General features: G+C 41.6%; 2 protein-coding genes and 1 non-coding gene across 4 annotated transcripts in view; 1 reads left to right on the top strand and 2 right to left on the bottom strand.

Moving 5' to 3' along the window:
- Positions 1–4,977: 4,977 nt before the first annotated feature.
- Positions 4,978–19,577, bottom strand: tpt1 (tumor protein, translationally-controlled 1). Of its 2 annotated transcripts, none has more exons than XM_020524415.2 (6): positions 19,424–19,577; positions 18,988–19,061; positions 17,117–17,304; positions 12,155–12,260; positions 11,600–11,716; positions 4,978–5,147 (listed from the first exon to the last, which is right to left on the bottom strand). In XM_020524415.2, the coding sequence occupies exons 1-6, from the start codon at positions 19,449–19,451 to the stop codon at positions 5,145–5,147; spliced, it is 516 nt and encodes a 171-aa protein (XP_020380004.1). In that variant the 5' UTR covers positions 19,452–19,577; the 3' UTR covers positions 4,978–5,144. The 2 variants fall into 2 exon arrangements, with proteins under 2 accessions (XP_020380004.1, XP_020380005.1); XM_020524416.2 differs by lacking the exon at positions 19,424–19,577 and adding an exon at positions 19,372–19,417.
- On the bottom strand, positions 5,278–5,409 carry LOC125484484. Its single transcript, XR_007263327.1, has one exon. It is a non-coding gene; the product is annotated as a small nucleolar RNA SNORA31 (small nucleolar RNA).
- Positions 19,578–22,174: 2,597 nt separating the features above from the next.
- Positions 22,175–26,488, top strand: part of cog3 (component of oligomeric golgi complex 3) — a 77,265-nt gene continuing 72,951 nt past the window's right edge. The window contains exon 1 of the mRNA XM_048602538.1: positions 22,175–22,273. Within this exon, the coding sequence (XP_048458495.1) occupies positions 22,175–22,273 (99 nt within the window). The remainder of the gene's footprint in view (positions 22,274–26,488) is intronic.

Below are 26,488 nucleotides of genomic sequence, written 5' to 3'. Positions count from 1 at the left end.
TTTTTGGGTGGATTGATCCATTGGTTTGCGTGCCAAGTTATATATCTCCCCCCCTCCCTCCCCCCCCCCCCCCCCCCACCCACCCACCCACCAAATTTGTTCATGGATGACAGTGATGATCCCTTTCCTCATGGATTTACAGATGTACTTGCAGAAGCGTACTGTCATTCACCTCTAGCAGCTCCTGGTCAATTGAGTCACACAGAGCTGAATACAACTCAGCCGGTAAGCAATTGTTTCTAGAAGTCTTATTCTTTAAAGACTCGAGGCCTTGGTCAGCTCATCCAGACACACCTGTGTGCTGTCATCTAAAGACCTCCGTGATAGAGAACAGGAACAACCAAGAGTTCGTGCTGTCTGCAGGTTGTGTGTCATACAGTCTGGCATAAAAAGGATTTGCTGATCCTCAGGATGCCAGACTGAGATGATACTACCAAGCCATCTTCTTCCTTCAGGCTGCTGAGCACTGAGCTCTCTTGGTGCACCTTCTGGAAGGAGGAATGTGAGCACATCTCCCATCCTGCTCCACAGTACGGACCCTAGACCAGAAGGCCAAGTGCTGCTCCGAGTTCATGCATCACCAGACTAGACAATACTAATTATGGTCAGGCTAGAAAGGTACAGCACATCTGTACTGCTTTTGAATACTGCTCATTTACAAAGCCCAAAAATTCTATATGCATTCTTAACTACTCAATGACCTACCACTTTCATATGCATCACAGTTCTTCCTCTTCCTACTCTATCTATACTGGTAGAATTTATTTCAACTATAATATCATTATGGTGAGCAGTAAATTTTTATTATAAATTGCACTGCTTCAAAACTGATGGATGTGAATCTATTACCTTCACAAATTAACTTGATCAAATGTTTAAAAGTAAACATCTGCACGATAATTGTCTCCTGCACAGCACCATGAATATTTAACTCTTTTCATAGGCTTTTAGTACTAACAACTTTGAGGATCTAGAAGTGGGAATGTTCAAGTTGTCTTGCCCCAATCCAATTTTAGTTCCTCAGAATTGCATGAATATAGCCCCAGGAACTGGATTAGAAAGCTCACACCTCATGTGCTAATGGACAGTAGGACCTGTTTTCTAAGTAACTGAACTGCTTTGCTTTTATGAAGGTAACATTAATACCTTACTGCTATATTTGACTGGTTGCTTTTCAATATTACAATAACCATGCTATGTAAAATGTCATGAACTGAGTAACTCATTGGCAAGAGAAGTTGATCTCAATAGACACTCATACAAATGGCAAAAGTCTAATATCAAATGTAATGCTGTTGCACCATATTGTACTGGTGTAAATAGCAGGTATGGAATTGATTTCGGAAGTTAATGCTGGAAGGTGTGCTGTCAATTTAACAAAAGAACTGTAGCAGGCACATGAATTCAATAGTGGAACTTTATTTGGCTGTAAAATTAGTTCAGATCTGGTTGTGGAAACCTGAATGATTATCAGCCAACAAATCTTAATATGCTATATAAATAGATTTAAGTAATTGCTGGCTCTGGGGACAGTACAGATGGTTTCAATATTTAGCCTTCAACTCAGTGCCTATTAATATCACTTGCTAAGTATTACAAGAGGCATTTCCTTCAAAGTTTAGATCACAGCTGCAAAACTAAGCATCCCCCCCACATAACTAACACATGAACAGTATGTATCTGGTATCATTTGGTCTAGCATTTAATTTATACGCACTCTCGTGCCTCAAATGGTGAAGTTAACATATGGTCACAATGGCAGAAATTTCTACCACACAAACACCTTAGCCAGTCTTCACATCTAGGTCAAACTTTTTAAACTATATGCTGAATGAATTGTTTTACTCAACTGCCTCTTAAATTCTCACCAGAATACCTTCATTGCATTCCTACTTTACACATTGCTCCACAAGGTATTCTGATTTCAACCACCATCTCAATTCAAGTTCTCAACACCAGGGTCACTGCTTCTATTTCTCCCCATGTTAGAGCTTCTGTGTAAACCTACCTTTATTCAGTGTCCCTCTTCAGCATGCCATCTCATGGTTATGCAAGTCCCAGATAAAGCAATTTCCAAACACTTCAAATTGCCAGCTCTCTGTAGCCTTTGGACCTCATTCACCACTGCATTGGTATCCTAATATCCACTTTTGCACTGTTGATACCTTCACTTTTTATCACCCTGCCTATTTCTCAGGTTTAAGGCATGCAGTCCTGTAAAGACAGGTAAACTAGTTTAAGCACCCATTGCCGTAAGTGCAGATTGTACAAGACCACCAGGTCCTGCTCATCACCACAGGATCATCCTGGAATGCAAAAATAACTTCTCAATTGTCAGTCTTAAACCTTCTTCCTTCCGACAATAAATGGAAGTGGTTCGTGATGTACTAGAAGGTCATTGGACTCTAAATGTCAACTGTTTTCTCTGCAAATGCTCTCCAGAGTTTTGTTGTTGAGGACCTCATGGACTTTAGAACCATAAAGGACACCTAATCAGCTGCCTCTGCATTGCCCCATATTCAGTTAGCCTACATGACCAAACTCCTGTAATACTTCCCCAATGTCCAAGCCTTAAACACATCTTCCCTTAATCTCTCCCAGCTCCCCTCATGACCTCCTTGACACTAACCCATAAACAAAGCAACAAAACCTGTAGCTTGTCGGTCATAAGCAACTAAATGCCTTGCCAGGCTGTCCAACTATTTTCATGTCAATTTCATTTAGCTGTTTGAAAATAATTCATTTTCAAATACATCATTCATCAGACATGCAATTCGGTAATCCAACTTCTATCAAATATTGGAAAGACTAAAGACATTGTGAGGATGAGAAACAATTCTTGCCCTCTCCCTGGTACTAACCTGATATTGCATCTACAAACTTGGTGAAAAATCTTATCAAATTGAGCTGCCAACTACATATCCATGCCATTACCAAGATCCCAATTCCCTCAAGTCACACCATCTGCTCTACATAAATGTAGATTTATTACTTTTGCACTTGAGCCATGTTGGATACCTTAAACTCTGGCTTGTGTCAACTGGAAAATCAGTTAGGCATTGATTAATACATTGTCAGTGAGGCCTTTACTCAATGTGGAATTGAAAGTCTGTATTGAATGCACTTTACATTTTTAATGCTGTGAAGGACTTCAGTGACTGATCACAGTACTGAACTAATTCTGTACTTAACCTGATGGTCTGCCAAATTAGACAGTTACAACATGTAGTAGGAAAACACTATAGCCATCTTTATGGTGATAAAACCATAATTTGAACTTAAGCAAAATATTGTTTCATCATCCAATACAGGCTGCACTCCATACTAGATTTCTGTTCTCCACTGTGGAGGAATTTCAAACTGCAACCCACATGCTAGAATGCCCTTAAGCAAACTGCAGGTTAACAGGTTGTACATTTTTATTAAACCTGTTCTATCTTAAAATATTACCAGAATTTTGGAATTCTGACACAGGCCATGAAGACTGAACTCTATGGCAGATGGAGACCATTCAGTTCATCATATACATGATGCTCAAAGAGGAGCTATCCTGCCCAATTCTACCTCAGCTCTATACCACAGGTCAAATGTCTATTAAAATGCTCTTTAAGCTATTTTATTTCCTATGCTCCTCCTCAGTGGAATAAACCAAGCTTCCTTTAATTCTGGAGTCAGTTCCATTAACCTGAAGCTTCCTGGTTACTTCTGTGTTGAGGGAAATATGTAAACACCCCTTTAACCTCAAACAACGAGCACCACTTAACCAATCTCTCCACAGCCAAAATATTAGTGCTGGCAACATCCTCAAATATCCTCTTACCCATTGTAGTGCAACAAAAACTCATGGTACATGAGCAGATCCATGCACAGTACTTGTGTTACTTAATATTTTGCACATGTAGCTGTCAGAAAGTGGACATTATATTTAGTTGACCTCAAATCAAGTAATGAAAGGTTGTGCATTTGTTAGTCAAAACCTATTGCTTGGTAGAAGTAGCATTAAAAGCCATTTTATACCTTCATGTTCATAGCCCTTGGGTCTCTGAAGTACTAACAAGCAAATTCTTCAGCAGTCAGCCTTTATATCACACCAACTTTTTTGAACTGAACGACTGACTTTGGGCCTATTAAGTAGGATAGGCAGCTTTCAAAATCAACTCAAAACTCACTAATTCAGATACTAGCACATCAGGACATATTTAATGAACCATATTAGGCACAAACCCAACATTTCACAAGCTACACTCCCTCATCTGACTCATTACCTGCAGATGCATGTAAAAGCTGTCCCCAGATGCATCTTTTCTGATCAGGTGGTCTCTATCCCCATGGAGAACAAGGACTTATCATTCCTGCAGGTTTGAAGTTTGAGAAGATTTGTAGCTCACGTGGCAGATGAGGTTGTAGACTTGCTCGCCAGGCTGCTATTTGGTTGCAGACGTTTCATCACCCTGTTAGGTAAGATCAGTGTGCCTCTGGTGAAGCTTTGGTATTCTATCCCACTTGTTATCGGTGTGCCTGGTATTACTTCTGGTTTGGTTTTTCAATGGTTTGTATATTGGGTCCAGTTCAATATGTTTGTTGACCAAGTTCTGGGTGGAATGCCAGGCCTCCAGGAATTCCCTGGCACGTCTATTTGGCTTGTGCTATTATGGATGTGTTGTCCCAGTTGAATTCATGTCCTTCTTTGTCTGTGTGTATTGAGACCAGTGAGAATTAGTTGTCTCGGTGGCTAATTGGCTTCACCAGAGGTGCACTCATGTTGCTTAGCAGGATGAAGAAACATATGCAAAAACACCAGCTTGGTGAGCAAGCCTGCAACCTCATTCTTCCAGGTTTCCATACTTACCCTTCCCTCTGCCATTGTACATCTAAATTCAGTGCAGGTTCTCAGAAGATTCCTCACACTGCAACATCTGTCAGCTCGTACCTCCAATGTCTGCCTCTTCTTGCACAGAAGAATGCAAATCAGACCAATTTGGGTGATTAATGCACTTTATTACAACTTAAATGTTAAAACAATGCTTCCACCTCTGATCATGAATCAGCTCAGTGATACCAGTCCAACTTTATTGCAGGTAAAGTGGTGAGCAGCAGGCCATTATGATCGATGAATTCAACATGATGAACTGCAGGCAGCAGAGTTACTGCAAGAAACCAGAAACACATGTAAGTACATTAATACTGTTAGTGGTCTACAGTTGCTGGTCAAGATTAACAGTCTATATGTAACTAATAATAATTTGAATGAATGTGAACCATATAAAGCATTCGGCAAAATGTTCACCCTTATTCAATCTGAATTGCCACAGCAAAGCAAGACAGAGTAAACAGGAGAAATTTTATCTTGCATCTAAGTGCAAACCAAAAAGTCTGTTGTTTTTCTTTCAGGTCTATCAGTCGATGCATATTACTGAAATGGAATGGACTCCAGGGGAAAACAGTGTTGGTGAACCACAACAGCTGCAACTCCCAACTATCCACTTCACAGATCCACAAGTGGCTACATTAATCAGGATTTGAGGGGTAACATTAAAGACAAAACACAATGCCAGCCAAGTTAGCACTATTGTAGCAATCCAAAAAAAGTAATTCTGAACTCGATTCCAGTTTGGGTATATCAAGTCAGGGCAGCCATTTATTGAAACAATCCCATATAACAATTCAAATGTTAATTTGTAGCCAAGACTGTGATAGGGAATAATTACTGCACCTAAGAATGCTTGAATGGCACGTAGTGACACTAGTTATCAAGTGGGCAACTTATTGTGTTGCAAGGATCAAATCAGAGGGATAATCTGATCATAGTGAAATATCTACCATAAAGTGCTGATACAGTAACTCTTCCCAGCCACTTACACAACTGAAAATTCAAAGTACTCCAATGCTGATTTACTAATGGCAAGGTTATCACCCAATGATTTCAAACTAACAATATTGATCTCAGCAGAATAACCTACTCAATTTCAAATCAAAGCTACATTTCACAGCTATTTATACATGGAACAATCAAAATTGTTCAGTCCCTCAAACCTGTATTGCCATTCAGTAGGATCAAGGCTGACGACGTTCCACATGCCCACTTTCCTGCTCCTCCCTGTCAAAACCCTTGATTTTCCTAATGATCAAGAATCTTTGTCTTAAATATCCACAACGCCCCCACAATTCAAGTTTTATAAAATCATGACGGGCATGGATATGGTGAATAGCAAGGTCTTTTCCCAGGATGTGGGAGTCCAAAACTAGAGGGCATAGGTTTAAGGTGGGAGGGGAAAGATTTAAAAGAGGCCTAAGGGGCAGCTTTTTCCGCTCATGGTGGTGGATGTATGCCCCCACAACACCGAGGCAAGGAATCCCAAATATTTTTATCACTGAAGAAATTCCTCAGTCCTACATCAACACTTGTATAGAATCCAAGGATTTTTGGATAACTACAATTCAGTGTAGCCAGCATCTCTGTAGCTACTTCTTTGAGGACCCTAGGACAAAAGCTACCAGGGACATTTCTGCTTTTGGCCCCAAGTTTGTCTAATATTCCTTCAGAGATTGTACTTCATTATTCCATATACCATCACTAAGGCTGTTGCAAAGTATCTACTTCACTCCTGTCATCTTTGTCCCGATAACTGCCTTGATCTCTAATAAGAAATCTCTTTTCACCAACCTCTACCTATTCAAAAGCAGCTTTTCATTGCCAGTTTTTACACAGTCAGTTGTATAGCATGGAAACAGACCTTCCAGTTCAACTTGGCCATGCTGACCAGCATTTGGCCCATATCGTTTGAAATATCATGTACACATCCAGGTGCCTTTTCAACATTGTAAATGTACAGCCTCCACCAGATGCTGGCAAATGGGACTGGATTAATTTACCACAGCTGGTCAGCATGGGCAAGTTGAACCAAAAAGAGTTTGTTTCCATGCTATACAACTGACTGTAAAAACTAGCAAAGCTGCTCTTAAATACAGAGAGATTGGTGAAAATAGATACCTCAGAGAGATCTGGGCAGTTACAGGGACAAAGAAATGGCAGAGGAGTTAAGGAGATACTTTGCAACAGCCTTCATGGTGGTGTCTGGCAGCTCATTCCATATATCCACCACCATGAGTGGAAAAAGCTGCCTCTTAGGCCCCTTTTAAATCTTTCGCCTCTTACCTTAAACCTATGCCCTCTAGTTTTGGACTCCCACATCCTGGGAAAAGACCTTGCTATTCACCATATCCATGCCTCATGATTTTAAAAAAACTATAAAATCACACCTCAGCTTCCAACACTCCAGGGAAAACAGCCCAATTATTCAGCCTCTCCTTGTAGCTCAAACCCACCAACCCTGACAACATTCTTGTACATCTTTTCTGAGCCCTTTCAAATTTAACACCTTTTCTATAGCAGGGAAACCAGAATTGAACACAGCATTCCAAAAGTGGCTTCACCAGCATCCTATACAGCCACATGACATCCCAATTCATACTAAATGCACTGACCAATAAAGGAAAGCATACCAAATATCTTCACTATCTGGTCTACCTGCAACTCCACTTTCAAGGAACGATGAACATGCACTCCAAGGTCTTGGTTCAATAACAGTCCACAGGACCTAATCATTAAGTGCACAAGTACTGCCCAGATGTGCCTTACCAAAATGCAGCACCTCATTTGAATTAAACTCCAGCGGGTCAAGATCCCATTGTACTGAGGAAACGTTCACAGTCCATTATACCAATTTTGGTGTCATTTGCAACTTACTAACCATACCTGTATATTTGCATCCAAGTCTTTACACAACTGAAAAAGCAGTGGACCAGCACACCATTAGTCACAGGTTTCTGGTCCAAAAAGCAACCCTCTACCACCACCCTATCTTCAACCTTGAGCCAGTATGTATCCAAATGGCAAGTTATTTTTATATTCTCCTTTACTTCATTAGCATTAGTGTATTCTTTAATCATTCCTCCTCACTGGGATGTTTTTGCCAAGAGTCATGAATTACTTCAAAACCTGCCACTGCTTATTGTCTTTCCTCCTAACCTGCCTCATTACCCACTACCATATCAAGAACAGCCAGTTCCCTGGTTGCCCCCACAATATACTGCTCTAGAAAACTATCCCTTAATACGGTTGTCACAACTACCCATTTCAACCTAAGTGAACCAACCACCTACAATTTTTTTTTACATCCTGATTTTGAGGATTTACACCATTTCCCAGTGTAGTTCAGGAGTCTACGTATTATCTTTTCTCACTTATTTACCTCCACCCAAAGACACAGCTTGCTAATCTCAACTGGCCTCATTTCCCTTCACTCCTGTCTCTCCAAAAGACTGGATATCCCTCAATGTTAAGTTCTGATCCCCTAATCAGACTAATAGCTACAAGATCAAATCCATTTACCTTGATTTTCAACTTCAGTTTATCTACCTCATTCCAAATGCTTTGGACATTAGGATACAAAGCCTTCAGGCTCACCTATTTTAGCATCCCATTCAAAGAAAGGATGATTATCTGCCAGTCACCCATGGATACCACATCTACCATTTGTGAATTTTATGGTTCTTTATGTTCTTAATTCTTTCCCCTGCCAGCTGTAGTGATTGTAACAAGGTCAACCAGGCAGACCTCAGTATGAATCCCCTGATTGGAGCAAATTAAGCCCTAGTCAGGAAGGTTCTGTTCACTCAGTAGGCTGGGGAAGCTGAATCAGAGTCAAAGACTTCCCACATGCAAATAAAGTTTGACTTTATGACAGGATCTGTGGAATTATTTCAGTGGTGAAAACAGAAAAGCACACTGAAGAAATTAATTTTAAGTCATTTTTGAATTGGGGTAAGCATTTCTGGCATCGTGCTGTTATTTGGGAAGCTTAACTCATTCAATCCTGCCAAGACTGGACCCAGTATTATTTTTTCCAGGCAGATGACATTGGGCTAACAAGTAATTCTCCTGACAACTTGTAGATCTGCAGCTCTTTGTTATTAGCAGTCTAAATTTACCCAAGGTACCAGATACTAAAACCTTTCAACAGTTGATAGATTTAGTTAAGGAATATTATGACTCCCAGCATCCTCTATTTCTGAGATGCTATCAGGTTTACTCAGCAATTTGAGAGCCAAGAGAATTGGTATTGTAATTTTTGATTAAGTTAAAACAACTGGCAGAGGCATGTGACTTTGGGTTAACCAGTAATAAGATGTTGAGAAACCATTTGGTATGTGGCCTTAATGATGTAACCATGCAAAAGATTCCATCTAGACACTTAAATGGAGTTAAAAATTCAAGCTGGTATCCAGAAAAGCACACCTGCTTCTAGTTTGGAACAGAAATTAGTGACATCCAAATCAGAACCAAAATAAACATTTGGTCAAATAGTCAGCCACTTCAAAAAGAGGTCAATACAGGCACAGCCGTTTGTGATCATACAACCAGAAGTGAACAAAATTTGCACTGGTCTCCAAGCCTTAAGTTTGTGCAAGACCTCAGCTAGACTGAATCTGTCAGGGAATAACTGATTCCAGTCTCTTACAAAAAGCAGCTGGCTCAGTTACTGTTAACTTTAGTAAAAGGCTCAAGTCAAAGTTGATGGGGCAAAATTGATCAAGAAAAATTCAGCTTGATTGGCTCAACTTTTGCAATTAAAACAGCTGAGTGAAGTACTTATTAAATACCCTGATTTTTAAGGTGGTCTAGGGACTACCAAAGGAGCCAAGGCCACCTTGCATGTTGACCAGGGAGCAGTACCACGATTCCACAAGGTCTGCACAGGGCCATTTCCCTTGCAGGGGAAAGCAAAGGAATCAAGCTAGTCCAATTTTCAGAAATGGGTAGCACCAGTCATACCAGATGTGAAGCCCAAGGGGTCAGTTTGACTGAAGATTTTAAAAACAAACTTTTTTACAGCTGGATAAATACCCAATCCCTTGCAGAGGATTTATATGCAAAGCTGACAGGAGCATTTGTCAAACAGGAACAAGAGAAAAAATACATGGGGCTCCAAAAGTTTTGGTCATACATAACAGGCCATTGTTACCAGCAGGGATTCTGATTATTTCCTAAAGTGAAATGGTATTTGTCATACAAGGACAGCTCCATACTACCCATCATCCAGTGATGGAAACAGCAGTTCAAACTTTGATGGCAGGTTAAAGAAACCACCTACGGCTTCACTAAATACCAAATTGTCCCAGTTTCTAATTGATTATGGGACCACACCATGTAACTTCAAGGATAGCTCCAGGCAGAGCACTCCGCACCAGGTTAAACCTAAAGTCGAGGGGGGTGGCAAGGTGAAATGACATCAGGAACACCATTGCCAGACAATACTTTGCTGAGCAAAACAGTTTACTTCATGGGATGAAGTTTGGCATATGAACCACTGTAAAAGCTCTGCATGGGTAAGAGGCATGGTTGACACAAAGTCTGGTCCAGTGATAAAAGTTCTGGTGGATGCAAGTCTTGAACAAGCACGTGGACCATCTGAAAGCTGCAAACTATCAAACACTAAAAAAAAGAGCAAAGCATGCCTGGTTTTACTACCCTTCCAACCGTTATGGAACCTATGGATTCCCCTTCTCCATCAAGCATTGAAGATACCTCAGAATCCGAGATGAACGTGACAGATGTCACAGCCTTGACACCTTTGAATTTGTTTTTTTGGGCAGCAATCTCTAGATGCTCTGGGTGCAAAAGGCAACCTACCACATGTTACATGTTGCCTGTATGAGACGCAGAGTTGGAAGAACCTGACCCAGTGCAAAAACACCCCTGGAGGAGCTACGAACAAAGCCAATGTCCTTGGACTCAAGGGGAGGAATGCAGTGATTGTACCAAGGTCAGCCAAGTGGACCTCAATGAATTCCCAATAGGGGCTGTTAATCTGGTCCAAATCAGGGAGCCCTGACTGACAGATATAAACAGAATATCAAAAAGTTCTGTTCATTCAGAGCTGGCTGTCAGGAAGTTGGATCAGTATCAAGGACTTTTACATGTAAATAAAGGGTGACTTAACAGGACACCAGCTTCTGCAGTTGCTTCACCCTGCTTGGGTTCCCACCACCTGCCATTGTATTAAACCCACTAAGCCACACCAGCAAATACTTGCCCAGGTGTAACAGTTTGTAGTGGTCCCACAAAAATATCCAGTAACAATGCCCCAAGAATCTGAAACCCTATACCTCGCACCATCTTTCCAGCTATGTATTCTACTGATATAATCTGCTGTTTCTACTACCTAATTTCATCAAATCTGTAATGTTGAGGTGAAGCGTCAGTTAAGGGCAATTCATTTAGTCCCAGGAGCACAGTTTCAAACTTATCTTTTCGGATCAATGTGCTCTCTAGGTTTTCCCTCCCATTTTGATTGGGATCACAGCATGGACACTTCTGGGCATGATAGGTTAACATGGTAAGATTATTAATACCAAAACACATCATTCCACATTCTCAGCCAAATTAATACCATTTTACAGATTACATTCCAGTGCTGACCCATCTTGCTTTACATAATTCAATTTGAATGAACCGGAGATTCTTATCTGCAGAAGTCAAGACCAATCCAAAACTTATTTTTCCAAGTAAAAACTGTTCAGCATACAAGAAACTTACGCATTTTTCGATTTCCAAACCATCCTTGAAGAAAACCATGTACGGAGTAATACCATCTTCACGATAGTTTAACAATCCAACCATGCCTTCATTGTTCATACTCTCTCCTGTAAAAAACTGAGAACATTCCCAAATTCAGTACTAAAGACTCTCCAACATCAAATATTGCCTATTCTAATGACCAGACAATTGTTTCAATCCTCAGTGGCTCCCAACCATGCATTGTATGTCTACAGGGAGCAGAAACTTAGTTTATCCACTTTACATGCAAATTTCGTAAGAAATGTTGGCTTATTTGATCATTGAAGAGATCATATTTAATCCCCAGTTTTAATGAAAGGGAACTCAGCTTAGCAATAGTACTTTTATGCCTGGGCCAGAAGACCTGTGTTCAAGTGCCAATTGCTTCAGAGGTGGATCATAACATCTAGATGGGTTGATTAAAACCACTTAAGCCCACAAATACTACTCATTAGTTAGTTCAGCACAAGTCCAAAGCATTAGTTGATATTCACTATTAATTTCTACTTTATACTATAGTCAATTAAAAATTACCTGATAGTTTACAAAATTGGATAGAATCTCTGAAATAACTGCCTGGGCGTTTTCTGTAAAAGTCTTCACTTCATCTGGATTACGCTCCTGTACTCTGTTTTTCAGACTAAATGTGAACATAAATACATGTTAGACTTGTCTTCTATTAACATGACAATAAATCCTATCCAGCTCAAAGTTCTTTGCTTTTATTAAAAAAAATCACAATTCATGAAATACTTGCATGTTACAAGTAGTATGATAGGACCATTAAGGTTCCTGGAGTGACCTATTTGCTGTCCAACATCTACAATTCAAATTTCCTGGAAATCAGTGGTGTTAAGCAGCCGAAAGCCTTAAGAAACAATGAATGAGAGGTTAGGCATACCTCAAAAGGCATTCACTTCACCAGGGTCAAAAGCAGCCAAGAAGCAAATCAATTGTCATTTCCTGACCCATGATCCAATCTCTAGTGTTTAAGATCCTCACCCTCAACCAAAGGGTCATGGATCTCAAACAGTCCTAAGTTTTAGAAAGAGATTAAATTTTGGCCTAGTTCTAATCTCAGAGCATGCTGACATGAGCCTGCACCAACTCAATTGAGATTTTGAATGTTGGGCTTAAAACTACATGAACAGATCAGATGTTTAAAAGAATTCAACATAAAACAGGTATGATTAATGCCCTAGAATGTCAAATTGCCAGGAAACAAAGGTAGGAAAGTAAAACTGAATTAGAAGGTGCAAAACATTAGCAACAGACAGGATAAAACAGAGGACAACAGGAATAGATGGTGAAACTACAAAAAGAATGGAAAGCAGCTTGCAAATGATCAAAGTCAATAAAGCATCCTGTAACATCAACAAGAATCCATAACTTAATTTCATTAACATGCTCGTGTCACTTATGACCAAAGCCTTTGCGATAATAATAGCAGAGGCACAAACCAGCAGACATGCAATCCCATGCAAAGTGAATCAGAGACTGCAAGGTTCTCAATTTGAGAACTGTTCCTTTAGATTACAAAGTGACAATTCCTTTCTGCTATCTAAGCAGCATTATGGAGGGAATAGTCCATTACTTGTAACCAAGAAACAAATTTACTGACTGAACATTTCAAAATCTTTATAACACCTGGAAGTTATGACTGAAGTAACAGACAAGAGAATGTCTGTGGGTGCAGATATTAGAATCTGAATCCTGACAATATGGAAGCAGGCCATTTGGCCCACTGAGTCCATACCAACCCTCTGAAGAGCATCCCACCCAGACCCACCCCCTACCCTATCCCTGCATTTCCCACCCTTGACACTACAGGCAATTTAGCATGACCAATCCATCTAACTTGCACATCTTTGGACTGTGGGAGGAAGTTTGCACAGTCACCCAAGGCTGGAATCAAACCCAGGTCCCTGGTACAGTGAGGCAGCAGTGCTAACCACTGCGCCAAGCTGCACTAGTTCTATAAAACATTTCCAAAATTAATGTTTGCTGCCTTCAATATTCCAGATTGTACAGTCATACAATCAGGAGGGTGGGAGAAACGTTGCAAGAGTAAATTGAAAACACTGAGTTGTGGAATCAAAACCCTGCTTGAGACAGACTGTTTGCCTTGTCTTATGGCAATCAGATAATTGGCTAAGAGATTTTATGCTGAGTTCCAGAATGTGTAGATCATAAAATAGTGAAATCACCGCCGAGGATATACACCCAAAGCTATCCAGGAAGATCACATGCTTGGAGAGCGGAGCTCCGAGTGCCACAGCCTGTGGTGGAATGCCAGCACAGGTGGTGAAAATGCATTGACACTGACCAGAAAAGCTGCAACTGCTTTTTGGTGGAATGCCCAGGAAGCAAAAACTACCACCTGTCACAATAAGACTATCAGTACAAATGACATCCACAGCAGTCAAGAGAGGCATTACTGGTGGGACTTGCAAGAAAACAGAATACACTGTAGCAGAGAGAATGGCATTGACAAATGCTCATAGTTAAATAAAATAATTTCCAATAGCAGGAGGGACAAATGACAATGTTTTGCATGGGCATCAAGAAAACAAACGTGCATTATGAAGGCTTAATAACAACTTCGAAAAGCTTCATCCCATTAAGCACTGACAGTATTGAGAGGTCTGTAGTGAACACATGCATCTGATGCAGACAGTTGATGATCCACTACTTTAGCACTTGCATTTATATAGTGCAGCAAATGTAGCAAAGCATCTCAAGATACTTTCTCCTATCAAAGAAAACTTGACAGCAAGACATTTGAGGATAGACAGGTGGCTAAAAGCTCACTGAAGGAGGTAGGTTTTAAGGAACTTCTGAAATGAAGCCAAGGCTTAAAGATAGATCTGAATGAATAGATTCTAATGTGGGAAGATTGAGGGAATTTAATTTAAAAGAAAATAGGACCACTATAGTCAAAATAATTAAGAAAGGTTAAGGAAATACTATTGTTCATATCTAAGAGACTAGGACACATGGTGGTGAAAGTGATGTTTCAGCCACACAGCTTTGGTTAGAACACACTTGGGAGACCCATGATCAGTTCCAGACACCATGTCTCACTTAGCTCCAGACAATGCAGTACATTTTTGCAGAACGTTACCCCAGTTCCCAGGAATAGGTACGCAGGATTAATTCCTGGGTTGAGTGGCTGAGAAAACTGACCATTCAGGTTTGGAATTTAAATGAGGTTACCACATTGAAACCTACAATATTGAGTTTGGAACAACCCAAGCATTTGATAAGGTTCCACATGGTAGGCACATTTAGAAATCAATGAGGCATGGGATTCATGGAAATTTGGCTGTCTGGAAACAATACTAGCTGTCCAATAGAAGACAGAAGGTGGTAGTAGATGGAAAGTACTCAGCCTGGAGCTTGGTGACCAGTGGTGTTCTGCAGGGATCTGTTCTTTGTGACTTGGATGAGGAAGCGGAAGGGTGGGTTAGTAAGTTTGCCGATGACAAAGGTTGGTGGAGTTGTGGATCGCATGAAGGGCTGCTGTAGGTTGCAACTGGACATTGACAGGATGCAGAGCTGGTCAAAGAAGTGGCAGATGGAATTCAACCCAGAAAAGTGTGAAGTGATTCATTTTGGAAGGTTGAGTTTGAATGCAGAATACAGGGTTAATGGCAGGATTCTCAGCAGTGTGGAGGAACAGAGGGATCTTGCGGTCCACATCCATAGATCCCTCAAAGTTGCTACCCAAGTCGATAGGGTTGTTACGAAGATGTATGGTGTGTCGGCTTTCATTGGCAGGGGGATTGAGTTTAAGAGTGGCATGGTTATGCTGCAGCTCTTATAAAATTCTGGTTAGACCACACTTGGAATATTGTGTTCAATTCTGGTCACCTCATTATAGGAAAGATGTGGAAGCTTTAGAGGGTGCAGAGGAGATTTACCAGGATGCTGCCTGGACTGGAGGGCAGGTCTTATGAGGAAAGGTTGAGGGAGCTAGGCCTCTTTTTATTGGAGCAAAGAAGGGTGAGAGGTGACTTGATAGAGGTGTACAAGATGACAAGAGGCATAGATAGAGTGGATAGTCAGATACTTTTTCCCAGGGCAGAAATGACTATTACTAGGGGGCATAATTTTAAGGTGATTGGAGGAAGGTATAGGGGAGATGTCGGAGGTAGGTTCTTCACACAGAGTGGTGGGCATGTGGAATGCACTACCAGCAATGGTAGTAGAGTCAGATACTCTCGAGACTTTTAAGCAGCTCTTGGATAGGCACATGGAGGATAGTAAAATGTAAGGTAGTTCGATCTTAGTAGAATAGTAGGTTGGCACAACATCGTGGGGCGAAGGGCCTGAACTGTGCCGTACTGTTCTACGTTCATATTGTACTGGCATGTAAATAGAAGGGCAGGGTGGATTTCATTGGCAACCAACAGTACATACTTAGAAGCACCAAGCAAGACTAGAATTCAATACTCTTGCATTGATCTTCACTAAGAGGACAGTGACAATGTTACAGCAGAAAAAAGTTCAGAAAAATTAGCCTTATCTACCCAAGACCTCATTTGTTCTTCCTCCCTTCTCAGCTTAATTATTTTTATATTTCTATTAGTTCTAATCAATGGCCATCACTTGAAGTCAACTTTTTCCACAAATGTTTCAAGTATTTCCAGCTTCTTTCATCCTGGTACCAAAAAATCTACATCGATTTAGAATGATTTAAAGTTGACCGGTCTAGATTTGAGGGGAATTACAGCATAATTGCCAGCTCCCAGGAGGTGATATTGTCCAACATCAGCATTACATCTTTGATCAGGATATGGTCAAAAGAGAATGAGCATCACAGAAGAGGAGAAAAACACATTGCAGTCATTGATAGTCACCTAAACACTCTGCTCACAAGGACAGTGGAAACAAAATTTCAAACAAACTAAATTGGCACTTGGAGTTTGCAGCAACAGGAAAATGGATTAGTCTAGATTGTAAGGTAGTAAATATAGACCCAATAGAGCAAACAATTTGAGATTAAGCCCAGAATTTAGCCCAAGTGGTGGTTTGATCAATTTTTGAAAACACAGGAAGAGGAATTAGTAAGGTAGGTAGAAGTAATAAGCCAGTAATTTAGGATAGGGAGCTTCAGTCTAAAGACTAGCTAGTTCCTGCAGAATTGAATTTATGGTAGGTTAGTAAAAGACTAACTTTTTGACACTGATTGTTAATTGCAATTCAGAGCAACATAATGGAAAAGGTTGTTATCTGGAGTTATGTCACAGGACAGTCAGGATTCAATGCAGTGACAGTTGATGCTTAAAGGACAGGTGCCAGCTACATTAGGTGAGATGTAATCAGGATCTGTCACACTTGTACAGCTGGAGGAGGAAATGCAACGTAAGCTCCAGAACCACTTGAAATGGTTACAGTTTATTTTGAAAAACAGGAGTGAAGGTAACAAAGTAACATACCATGAGAAAAGTAACAAGATAAACTTATTCAATCAGAGGCCAAGCTTTTACTCACTGTCTCATGTATTCCTTTATGTACGTTCGGTAGTCAGCTTTCCGAAAGCTAACTTCCTTAAGATTGTGATTTAAAATAATGTCAACACCACTGACGGTACTAGATTCGGTCTGATCAACAGGACATTCTTGGGAAGCATTGCCACCAATTAAAGAGTCATCAATTGATCCTTCTGTTCTGGAAATAACCTTGCAAAAGGAAACATGGGTAACCATGAACATATGGTTCAAAATTCCAAAATTCTACAAGTTTAATGCTGCACAACCCCAGATCACAGACAACCATATGGTCAGTTGTTGGTCTGACCTCTTAACAGGGAAAGTAGTTACAGCAGTTAAAACTAGCTCTCACTTGACTGGTGCAGGAAAATGCTCTAGAAAGCAAAGGAAGGAATAATCCGTTGCAACTGGAAGGATGAAGCTGGGTCTTAAGAAAGGCTAAACAGACTGAGTTCTTAATCCCCGAGTCTAGTAGAATGGGAGGTCAACTTTACTAAAGCAGACAGGATCCTGAGGGGACTCAAAGGCCTTGAGATTGGGAGGATACTTCCTGTCCTGAGGGTGCCACATTTTAAGACAGCAACACTAAGGAAAGTAAACTATATCTCAACTGGCAAATGTTGTTCCAGAATTCAGTGCAGGATGGGGTTCATTAACTTATTGTTGGAAGAATTTGTGATCAACAAGGAAGTTGGCAAATGGGGACAAGGAGAAGAGGTTGGGGGGACACCACAACCAGATAAGCAGGGACTCAGAATGGAGCAGCAGGCCGGAGGAGGGACCAAATGGCCTACTCTTGATCCCTTAATTTTTTTAAAAGTTCAATCATGGGATGTGAACACCACTGGCTAGAGTCACATTTATTGTCCAGCCCTAAACGCCCAGAGGGCAGTTAAGTGCCAACCATGTAGGTCAGACCACATAAGGACAGGTGTCCATCCGAAAGCTTGCGTTTTCAAATATGTCTGGTAGTCAGCTTTCCAAAAGCTAACTTCCTTAAGATTGGGATTTAAAATAATGTCAACATTGCTGATGGTACTAGATTCAGTCTGCTCAACAAAACATTCTTGGGAAGCATTGCCACCAATTAAAGAGTCATCAATTGATCTCTGTGTTCTGGAAGTAACCTTGCAAAAGAAACACAGGTAACTACGAACACATGGTACAAAGTTCTACAACGTTAATGCTGCATAACCTCAGGTCACACTGACAACCATATGGTTGGCCTTTGGCCCAACTAAGCAGCATTAGAGGGAAGAGTCCATTACTTGTAACCAGGAAACAAATCTACTGTGATTGAACATTTTGAAAGCTTTATAACACCTGGAAGTAGTGACTGAACTATCAAACAATAGAATGTCTGTAGGTGTAGATATTAGCTCAAAGAAAAATCTGAATATGTTCTAATGTGGGAAGATTGGGGTAACTTAATTCAAAAGAAAATAGGACCACTACTCAAAATAGTCAAAACAGGTGTTGTGATTTCTGACCTTGCCCACCCCAGTCCAACATGGGCACCTGCACATCATGGTTTGGTGATAACCATTAGACTTTCATTTCCCCATTGATAATGAATCTCAATTGTAGCACCTGCCGTGGCGAGATTCGAACACGAACCACACACCCCCACCTTCCCCCTCCCCGAGTATTAACCGCGGGGGTGGGGGAAGAGGTGGTCTCTGGATTAATAGCCTAACCGCAATACCATGACCAACTGCACTGGGGCGGGCGGGCGGGCAGAAAGGGAGCGAGTGCCTGTCCCGGACCTGGTGGCCACACCCTTTGCCCCGTCTCCATGGAGACCTCTGTTACGTCACCGCAACCCCCCCCCCAACCCGGCAGTGCGCGCGCCCCGAGGAGCTCGAGCCTCACCTTCCCCTCCACCTCGTATACGATGCCCCTGGCGCCTTCCTTGATCTTGTAGATGTCAGAGAACATCTCGTCGCCTGGTTAAAGGGGAGAGGAGGAGGGTGTGGGGGTAAAAAAAACACGAAAAATATTAAAGTGTGCCAGATTCATCCCTTCCCCTGCCTCCTCCGGAGGTGGGTGGAGGAGGGTGCTCCCCAACCCCACGCCCTCACCAGCTACGTCGCCATCTGACGCTGGCCCGGGCAGGACGCCAAGGCCTAGTCCGTTCAGGGCTTCCAGAACAATCGAGAGTTCGCCGACCAAGCTCTTTCCCCTCCCCCGCAACAAACACACGTACCGAAACCCTCACCGCAACACCCAACTACGAAACGGCTCCGCCTCACTCACCTTTAAGACGAGAGCGCGGGGAGCAAAGCACCGAGACGGAGGGGTCCCTTACCCGAGATGATGCACTTGTAAATCTTCATGTCGATATGGCGTCGGACGGCGACAGGCCAGCACCAAACAAACTGCAGCCCGTCAGAAGCGGAGAAGGGGAAAAAGGGCGAGTCGTTTGGCTCGCCGGCCTTATATAGACTGCGTCGCCTGTGACGTCAACGCCACCCTACGTAACAGCCACGCACACTCCCACTCCCCCCCAGCCCCCGCTCTACGTGACGTAAGAGGAGAGCATGCCCTGGTGACTGTCATAACACAGAAAGTCTGTCCTCACCGTAGGACTTGCAGTTACTGTATACAGTACCTAAAGAGCCTGATGAAGTACTTCTGTTAATATGGTCAAGTTTGTCCTGTGGGAAATGCAGGTAACCAATTTGCCCACAGCAAGATCCCACAAAGAGCCATAATTAAGAAAGCATACCCATGCCTGTATCTCTTTCTGTGCATCAAGGTTTCCTGACAATGGCCCCACTGGACTTGAAACACCAGCATTTGCTTCCTTTTCTCCCCACAGATCCTACCAAACTTCCCCAACACTTTGTTTTTTGTTTCAGATTTCCAGCATCCGCGGTTCTTGTTTTCTACTGGACTTTATAAGAGCTGGTGGGCTGCCACTTTGTAGCAAGTGTAGCTGACACGGGCAAACATGGGAATGTGCAGGGTGTGATAACATATCTGAACAAATTGGTTAGAAAAACAGTCAGAAGGTCTCCAGACTGGAAGAACCAGCTATGTTTCTATAATCCCTGCAGTAAAAGTTACCAAAGTTTGAGAAAGCCATTTAGTTTTCCCATCCTTAACCAGTTGCCTTTAAACCAGCAACTCAAATGTTTTATTGTTAGTGCACCAGTCACCCAATGCACTTGTGAAGAAGAATCTAGAAAGGAGGTTGGCAAACAAAGTTTTGGGAAGCAAAAGGAACATCTGATCAAATCATGTGGCCTGGTGCTAGTGAACTGTGTTTCCCCAGAATTTTTTTTTCCTCTACACCATTTTAGTTTTTGTTTTTCCTGTGCATTTTGGTAACTGTGTAGGGGCTTTTAAGGAGATTAGAGTTAACTCATACAGTTATGAGTTGTTGGTTTATAGTTTTGTTTATCTGTGGCTAGAATGTATTTATTTGTAAGGATCATTAGTTCTTGTTAAGTACCAAAACCTGCTTAGTCTATTCTGTTAACCCAATTCCATCAGATGGGGATTTTACATACTTTGATAAAATCATTAACCTCTGTGACCACCCGGGAGTAGGTGAGCTCAGGTATCAGTGCTCTTTTCCCAACACGTGTACAAATATTATCTTACTCAATCCACTAGCAGCTATTGTGTGCACTTTCAAGAGTTAGGGGCTACCCATGAACAGATGAAGAGGAAAAACTGAAAATGGGGCAGTAATTCTCAGAGGAGAAAGCAGAGATAAGAGAAAGGTTGATTCAAAAATTTCAAAGTAATGTATGGCAACTCAATCAAATAGTACTGATAATTGATAATCATGCAGGACCCCACCACCTTCCCATTTATCCCATACTACCACTATAGAAGCCAATTACTAAGGTAAAATTAAAACTGCATCATCCTTCAGGCATCTTGCCAAACCTACACCCATCTGCTATCCCTCTTAATCCCTCCCCAACTCAGGTGCTGCTTGCAAAAATGAAAGATGAAAGCTAGAACTTGCTACTCTATACTTGACATGGCTGACACAATTCTTAATTAGTGCCTCTTTCTTCCCTAACTAGATAGAAAAATAATTATTTTTGGGAACATGTGAATTGACTATTTTAGAGAAACTCAGCATTAGTTTATTGCATTGGAACATTTGAATTTAATCCATTTTTCTCTCAGGCTGCTCTTTGGGAAATAAAGCTGACTGGAACTTAAGCATCCACACAATTGCCTGAGGTTTCAGATAATTTCCTAAGGAACTGTGGCTCCAGACTGCATCATACTCACATTGTGCATCCACTTAAACAACACAATGTAGCCAGCAGGCTGAAGGCACTGAGATCGGAGCTTAGTCTTCCTATCCTCTGGATAATAACCTTTGTGGTTTAGAAATCAGATCGGGTTTTTGAGTATATTGTTCTATTTGATAAAGTGGGAAAACCTTGTCAAAAATTCTCCCAACCTCATTTACTGTAATTAATGAGACAGGGAAATCAGACAGTTAAAGCTGTTTTCAAATCATGAGCTTTGATGCCCAGTTCAAGAATTTGTGAGGTACTCTGCCAAATCTAAAGCGATGGGAACCCAAGTCCTAGACGGGGTATGGAGGCAACATGCACCTCAGTCTAAAATAAAAGCAGGTCTCTCATCCCATGTGAAGAGAACAGGCAGCTGAATGTTTTGGGTGTGGTACAATTAATCAGAAGTAGAAGTTCAGTAAAGCTACAAGGAAGTAAAGGGAAGTACTTGTCTGTTACATCAAAAGATCACCCCTCACAATCCAAGTCCAAGCAATCCATCTTCAGTCTGCAATGGTATTCTGAACAAGCTCAATTCAAGATTTAGGATGAGTTTATCTTACTCCTGCATTTATTCTTCAATCCCTCATTACCTCTTGTGTTCTCTCAAAGGTGGGATGAAATAACTCCACAAAGGCCTATATCCCATCACCAAGTCACCCATTATTTGTACATGCCACAGAACCAGCTCCTAGAGTAAGCACTGCTTGACACTCCTGTTTAAATGTGTCAGCCAGTGCACCCTGATTGGACCAGATTAACAGCCCCAATCAGCGAGCTCATATTCTGTGATGCCCAGCTGGCTCACCTCGTTCCAATCACTACTGGGAGATACGAGGGAAATCGAGTGTTGGGAGACAGGGGAGTGCAGGATGCTGAATGAGATAAAGGTAGCTGTCAGATGGAGAGACAAGGGTTAGTAGTTTGTTCTAAGTCTGAAACTTTGGATCTTTTTATTGTTAAAATTCTGGCCAATTATCTGCACCAAGGATGTTGGCCTGTCCTTGCTTAAAATGGGAACAACCCTTTTATGTTTTACTTTTTTGTTTTGATTTAAACTGACTGACATTTGGAGTCCTCTTCTTTCGGTATGTTTCTCACTCTTCATTTCATTAATTCACACCCTTTTTATCTATTAATTCCTTTACACTCATCTCTCTTTTTTTGCCTTCTTTACACAGATTGCCAGACCTGCTGAGTATCTCAGCATTTTCTGTTTTCATTTCAGGGTTCTAGTAGCCCCAGTATTTTTCTTTTGTATGAGTGGTTACATTGCTGCAACTTGTCTTTCAGGAATGCCCACCTTCAAGACAATCTGTTCCTTCCGATGGGATTTCCATCTGTCTTTTATTTTGTTCACCTTAGTTGCCTTCTGTTTTTCTTCTTGTGTCTGATCATGTAAAAAGACAAAGACTTGTATTCAAATAACATCTTTCACAACTATGAGAATTCCTAAAGCGTTTGATAGCCAAAGAAGTACTTTTGAAGTGTAGCTACTTTTGTAATGTAGGGAGCGAGACAATCAATGTGAAAACAGCAAGTTCACACAAGTAACAATGTCATGATGACCGAGTCTGTTCCTGTGATGTTGCTGGAAGGGTAAATATTGGCCATAAAATGTTGATAATTACCTTGCTCTTCCTTCAAATTAATGCCATCGGATATTTTACATGTGTCTGAGAAGCAGACAGGACAGTGGCCTAATGATTAACTGAACGCCTACATCTTCAACAATGCATTAGTCCCTCAGTACTGCAATAGAGTGCCTACTTCAATCTTTGTGCTCAAGTGCTATGCTGGGGCTTGTATTTATAAACTTTTGACTCAAAGGCTGGAGTCCGCCCAGAGAGTTACAGCTCACATATCTAACAATAGGCCCTCTTATCTGCTAAATGTCTTTCCTCAGTAATTGTCTCCAGCTTCAGTGTACTCCATGCAAAGTGTAACTGAAATTCCACACTTCATGTTTTGGATCCACGTTTTACAGATAGCTCCAAGATATTCAGCATTCATCCAGCCACTGCTCTTACCATGTCAGGAGACCCATGCTTAATGACATGCAGCATTGTGTGCATGCTGTTCTTCTCTTCTAAGGCATCAACTCACTCCAACTTAAAGCAGTTCCATTTCAGAATTGGACACATCCAGGGCTTTAACCAAAAACTCTTTTGCTTCTTTTCAGGCACCAACAATCAAAAGCTTCAACAGTTCACTGAAACTAATGTTGTTCCAGACTCCTCTTCCCCTTCACTTTCCTCTGTCCCAATTCTTTCTGCTAATCTCACACATCTCTATGTTCTTAGGCTCTGACCTTTCCCTTTCTGGCACTGATCAATCTTCATCAAAGACCTCAATATCATCCTGTTATATTTTCACCTTGCAGCATAATGTTGAGCTCTTCTTCCATCACCTTTCAGTGACCTAACTTCCATAACTCTCTGGGCTAAAGAATTCCAGACATTCACAACCCTCTGGGAGAAGAAATTCCTTTGCATCTCAGTTTTAAATGAGTGTCCCCTATATCCTCTTAGTTTGGAAACAGCTTCTCAACCCTGTCGAGCACCCTCAGAATGTTGTATGTTTCAACAAGATCACCCCTCATTCTTCTAAACTCTAATGAATAAAGGTCTAACCTGAAATAAAACAAAGAATTGCATATACTAGAAATCTGACCAGGTCAAACCTGTTTAGCCATCCTTGCTAAGTCAAGAATGCTGCTCCTCTGCCCTGGGGAAACGAAGCGTAGACTGGGTGACCACTTTGCAGAAGATCCACATTCCGCTCGCAAAAAAGACCCTAAGCTTCCAGTTGCCTGCCACTTTAACACACCACAATGATCCCTGGCCAACATCTTTGTCTGGCTTGTTGCAGTGTTCCAGCAAAACTCAGCACAAGCTGGAAGAACAACAACAACAGCAGCAAAAACAGAAGTTGCTGGAAAAGCTCAGCAGGTCTGGCAGCATCTGTGAAGAAAAAAAACAGCGTTATCGTTTCAGGTCCAGTGACCCTTCCTCACAACCCCTCCTCAGAAGAACAACACCTCATTTTCCACTTAGGGATCCTGCAGCCCTCTGGACTCAATATCGAGTTCAATAATTTTAAACTCTCCCATGTCCTAGTTAACACATAGCCTGCCATTACACATTACCTATTGATTCTCTAGCATCTGCAGTTCCAACTATCTCGGTAAAAAAGACTTCACTGTTTTTAACTTCAACCCCCAAGCGATAAAGACCAAAATTTTAATTGCTTTCTTAAATATTTACTGCACCAGTATGCTAACTTTTGTTTTGTTTCATGCACAAGAACACTCAGATCCCACTGTGCTTCATATTTTGGAGTCTCTGTTTTAATAATAGTTTGCCTTTTGATTCTTCCTGTAAAAGCACTTGCCTACGTTATACTTATTCTGCCAAATGTTTGTCTATTCATTATCTATATCCTTTTACAGATTCCTTATGTCTCCATCACAGCATGTCCTCCCACTTATTTTTGATTCATCAACCAATTTGCATATATTACTGCCCCCCTCCTGGAAGTCATAATTGTCAATAGTAAAGAATTGAGGCCAGAGGACTGACCCTCGTGGCACTCCATTGGTTTCATCTTTCCACCTGAAAAAGACCTATTAATCAGGCTGTCTTCTGAGGGTTAAGCAATCCTCAGTCCATTGCTAATACATTCCCTCAATACAATGAGTTTTATTAACCTATTTTTCTTATCAACCTGTTCAGAGATATTATTACCATGTGTTCTTACCTTGTGCAAATAACCTTTAATGTGGCACTATATCAAATCCAAATACACTACATCTACCGGTTCCCTTTTGCCAAGTCTGCTTGTTATATTCCCAAAGAACTCCAGCAAATTTGTCAAATGTGATTTCTCTTTCATGTTTGATTATACTAATACCAACGCTGCCCCCAGATTTGATCCTGATGCCCATATTCTAGGAGTTAATTCCATTGCTGCTCACAGCCTTTCTGCTCCCAGTGTCCATACTCCTGGCATTATACCTGGTGTCTGTATTCCCACTGTTGATCTCAAAGCTGCCCCAGTGTGTCTGCTCCTAGTGTTGAATCTGATGGTGTTCCAAGTGTTGATCCAGAACCTGCTCCCACTGTCTCTACTTTTTGGTATTGATCTGATACTACTCCTGGTGTCTGTGGTCCCAGTGTTGGGATCTGATGCTACTCCCAGTGTTGATCCTGATCTCTCTGCTCCTGGTGTTGGGACCCCTCCTCCCTGTTGTTCCTAGTATCTCTGATCTCAGTTATGGTGCTGATTCTGGCCTTTCTGATCTCGGTGTCTCTGCTCCTGGGGCCAATTTTACTAGTATTGATCCTCCTGTCTCCAATCCCAGATTTGATTCTAATCCCAGTCACTCTGGTCTTGGACTCTCTACTCCAGTCTCCCTCCTCCTGGGTTAATCCCAGTGTCTCTGTGATTCCGATGTTTGTAATAGTATCTCTGATTCTCATGCTGATTTCCGTGTCTCTAATAAAAACCGGAAGAACTGCGGATGCTGTAAATCAGGAACAGAAACAAAGTTGCTGGAAAAGCTCAGCAGGTCTAGCAGCATCTGTGAAGGAGAAAACAGAGTTAACGTTTCGGGGGGTGACCGTTCCTCAGAACCCGAAACATTAACTCTGTTTTCTCCTTCACAGATGCTGCCAGATCTGCTGAGCTTTTCCAGCAACTTTGTTTTTGTTCGGTGTCTCCAATCCTGGTGATGATCCCAGTATTAGTATTGATCCTGGACTCTCTCCTCCTGGTGTTAATCCCAGTGTAAATATTAGTCCCAATCTCGCTAACCGTGGGCTGTCCGCTATGGGGCTCACTCCTTCCAGTTTTGATCCCACTGTTGGTGTTGATCCAGGTCTCTCTGATCCCAATCTCTCAGCTCTCGGTTTTGACCCTGATCCGGTTTCTCTGATCCGGTGTTGATCCTGGTCACTCTGATCCGATCCCTGTGATCCTGGCGTTGATCGTAATCCCGGTCCCTGTGATCCCGGTATTGATCCTGACCCCGGTCCCTGTGATGCAGATTTTTCTGAAACTAGACTCTTTGAACTCTCGTTGATCCTCATCCCAGTCCCTGTGAT

This window comes from Rhincodon typus, chromosome 11, assembly GCF_021869965.1.
Source record: "Rhincodon typus isolate 14 chromosome 11, sRhiTyp1.1, whole genome shotgun sequence".
NCBI lineage: Eukaryota > Metazoa > Chordata > Chondrichthyes > Orectolobiformes > Rhincodontidae > Rhincodon > Rhincodon typus.
The sequence above is the reverse complement of the archived record's forward strand: the minus strand, read 5'-3'. Positions and strand labels throughout refer to the sequence as shown.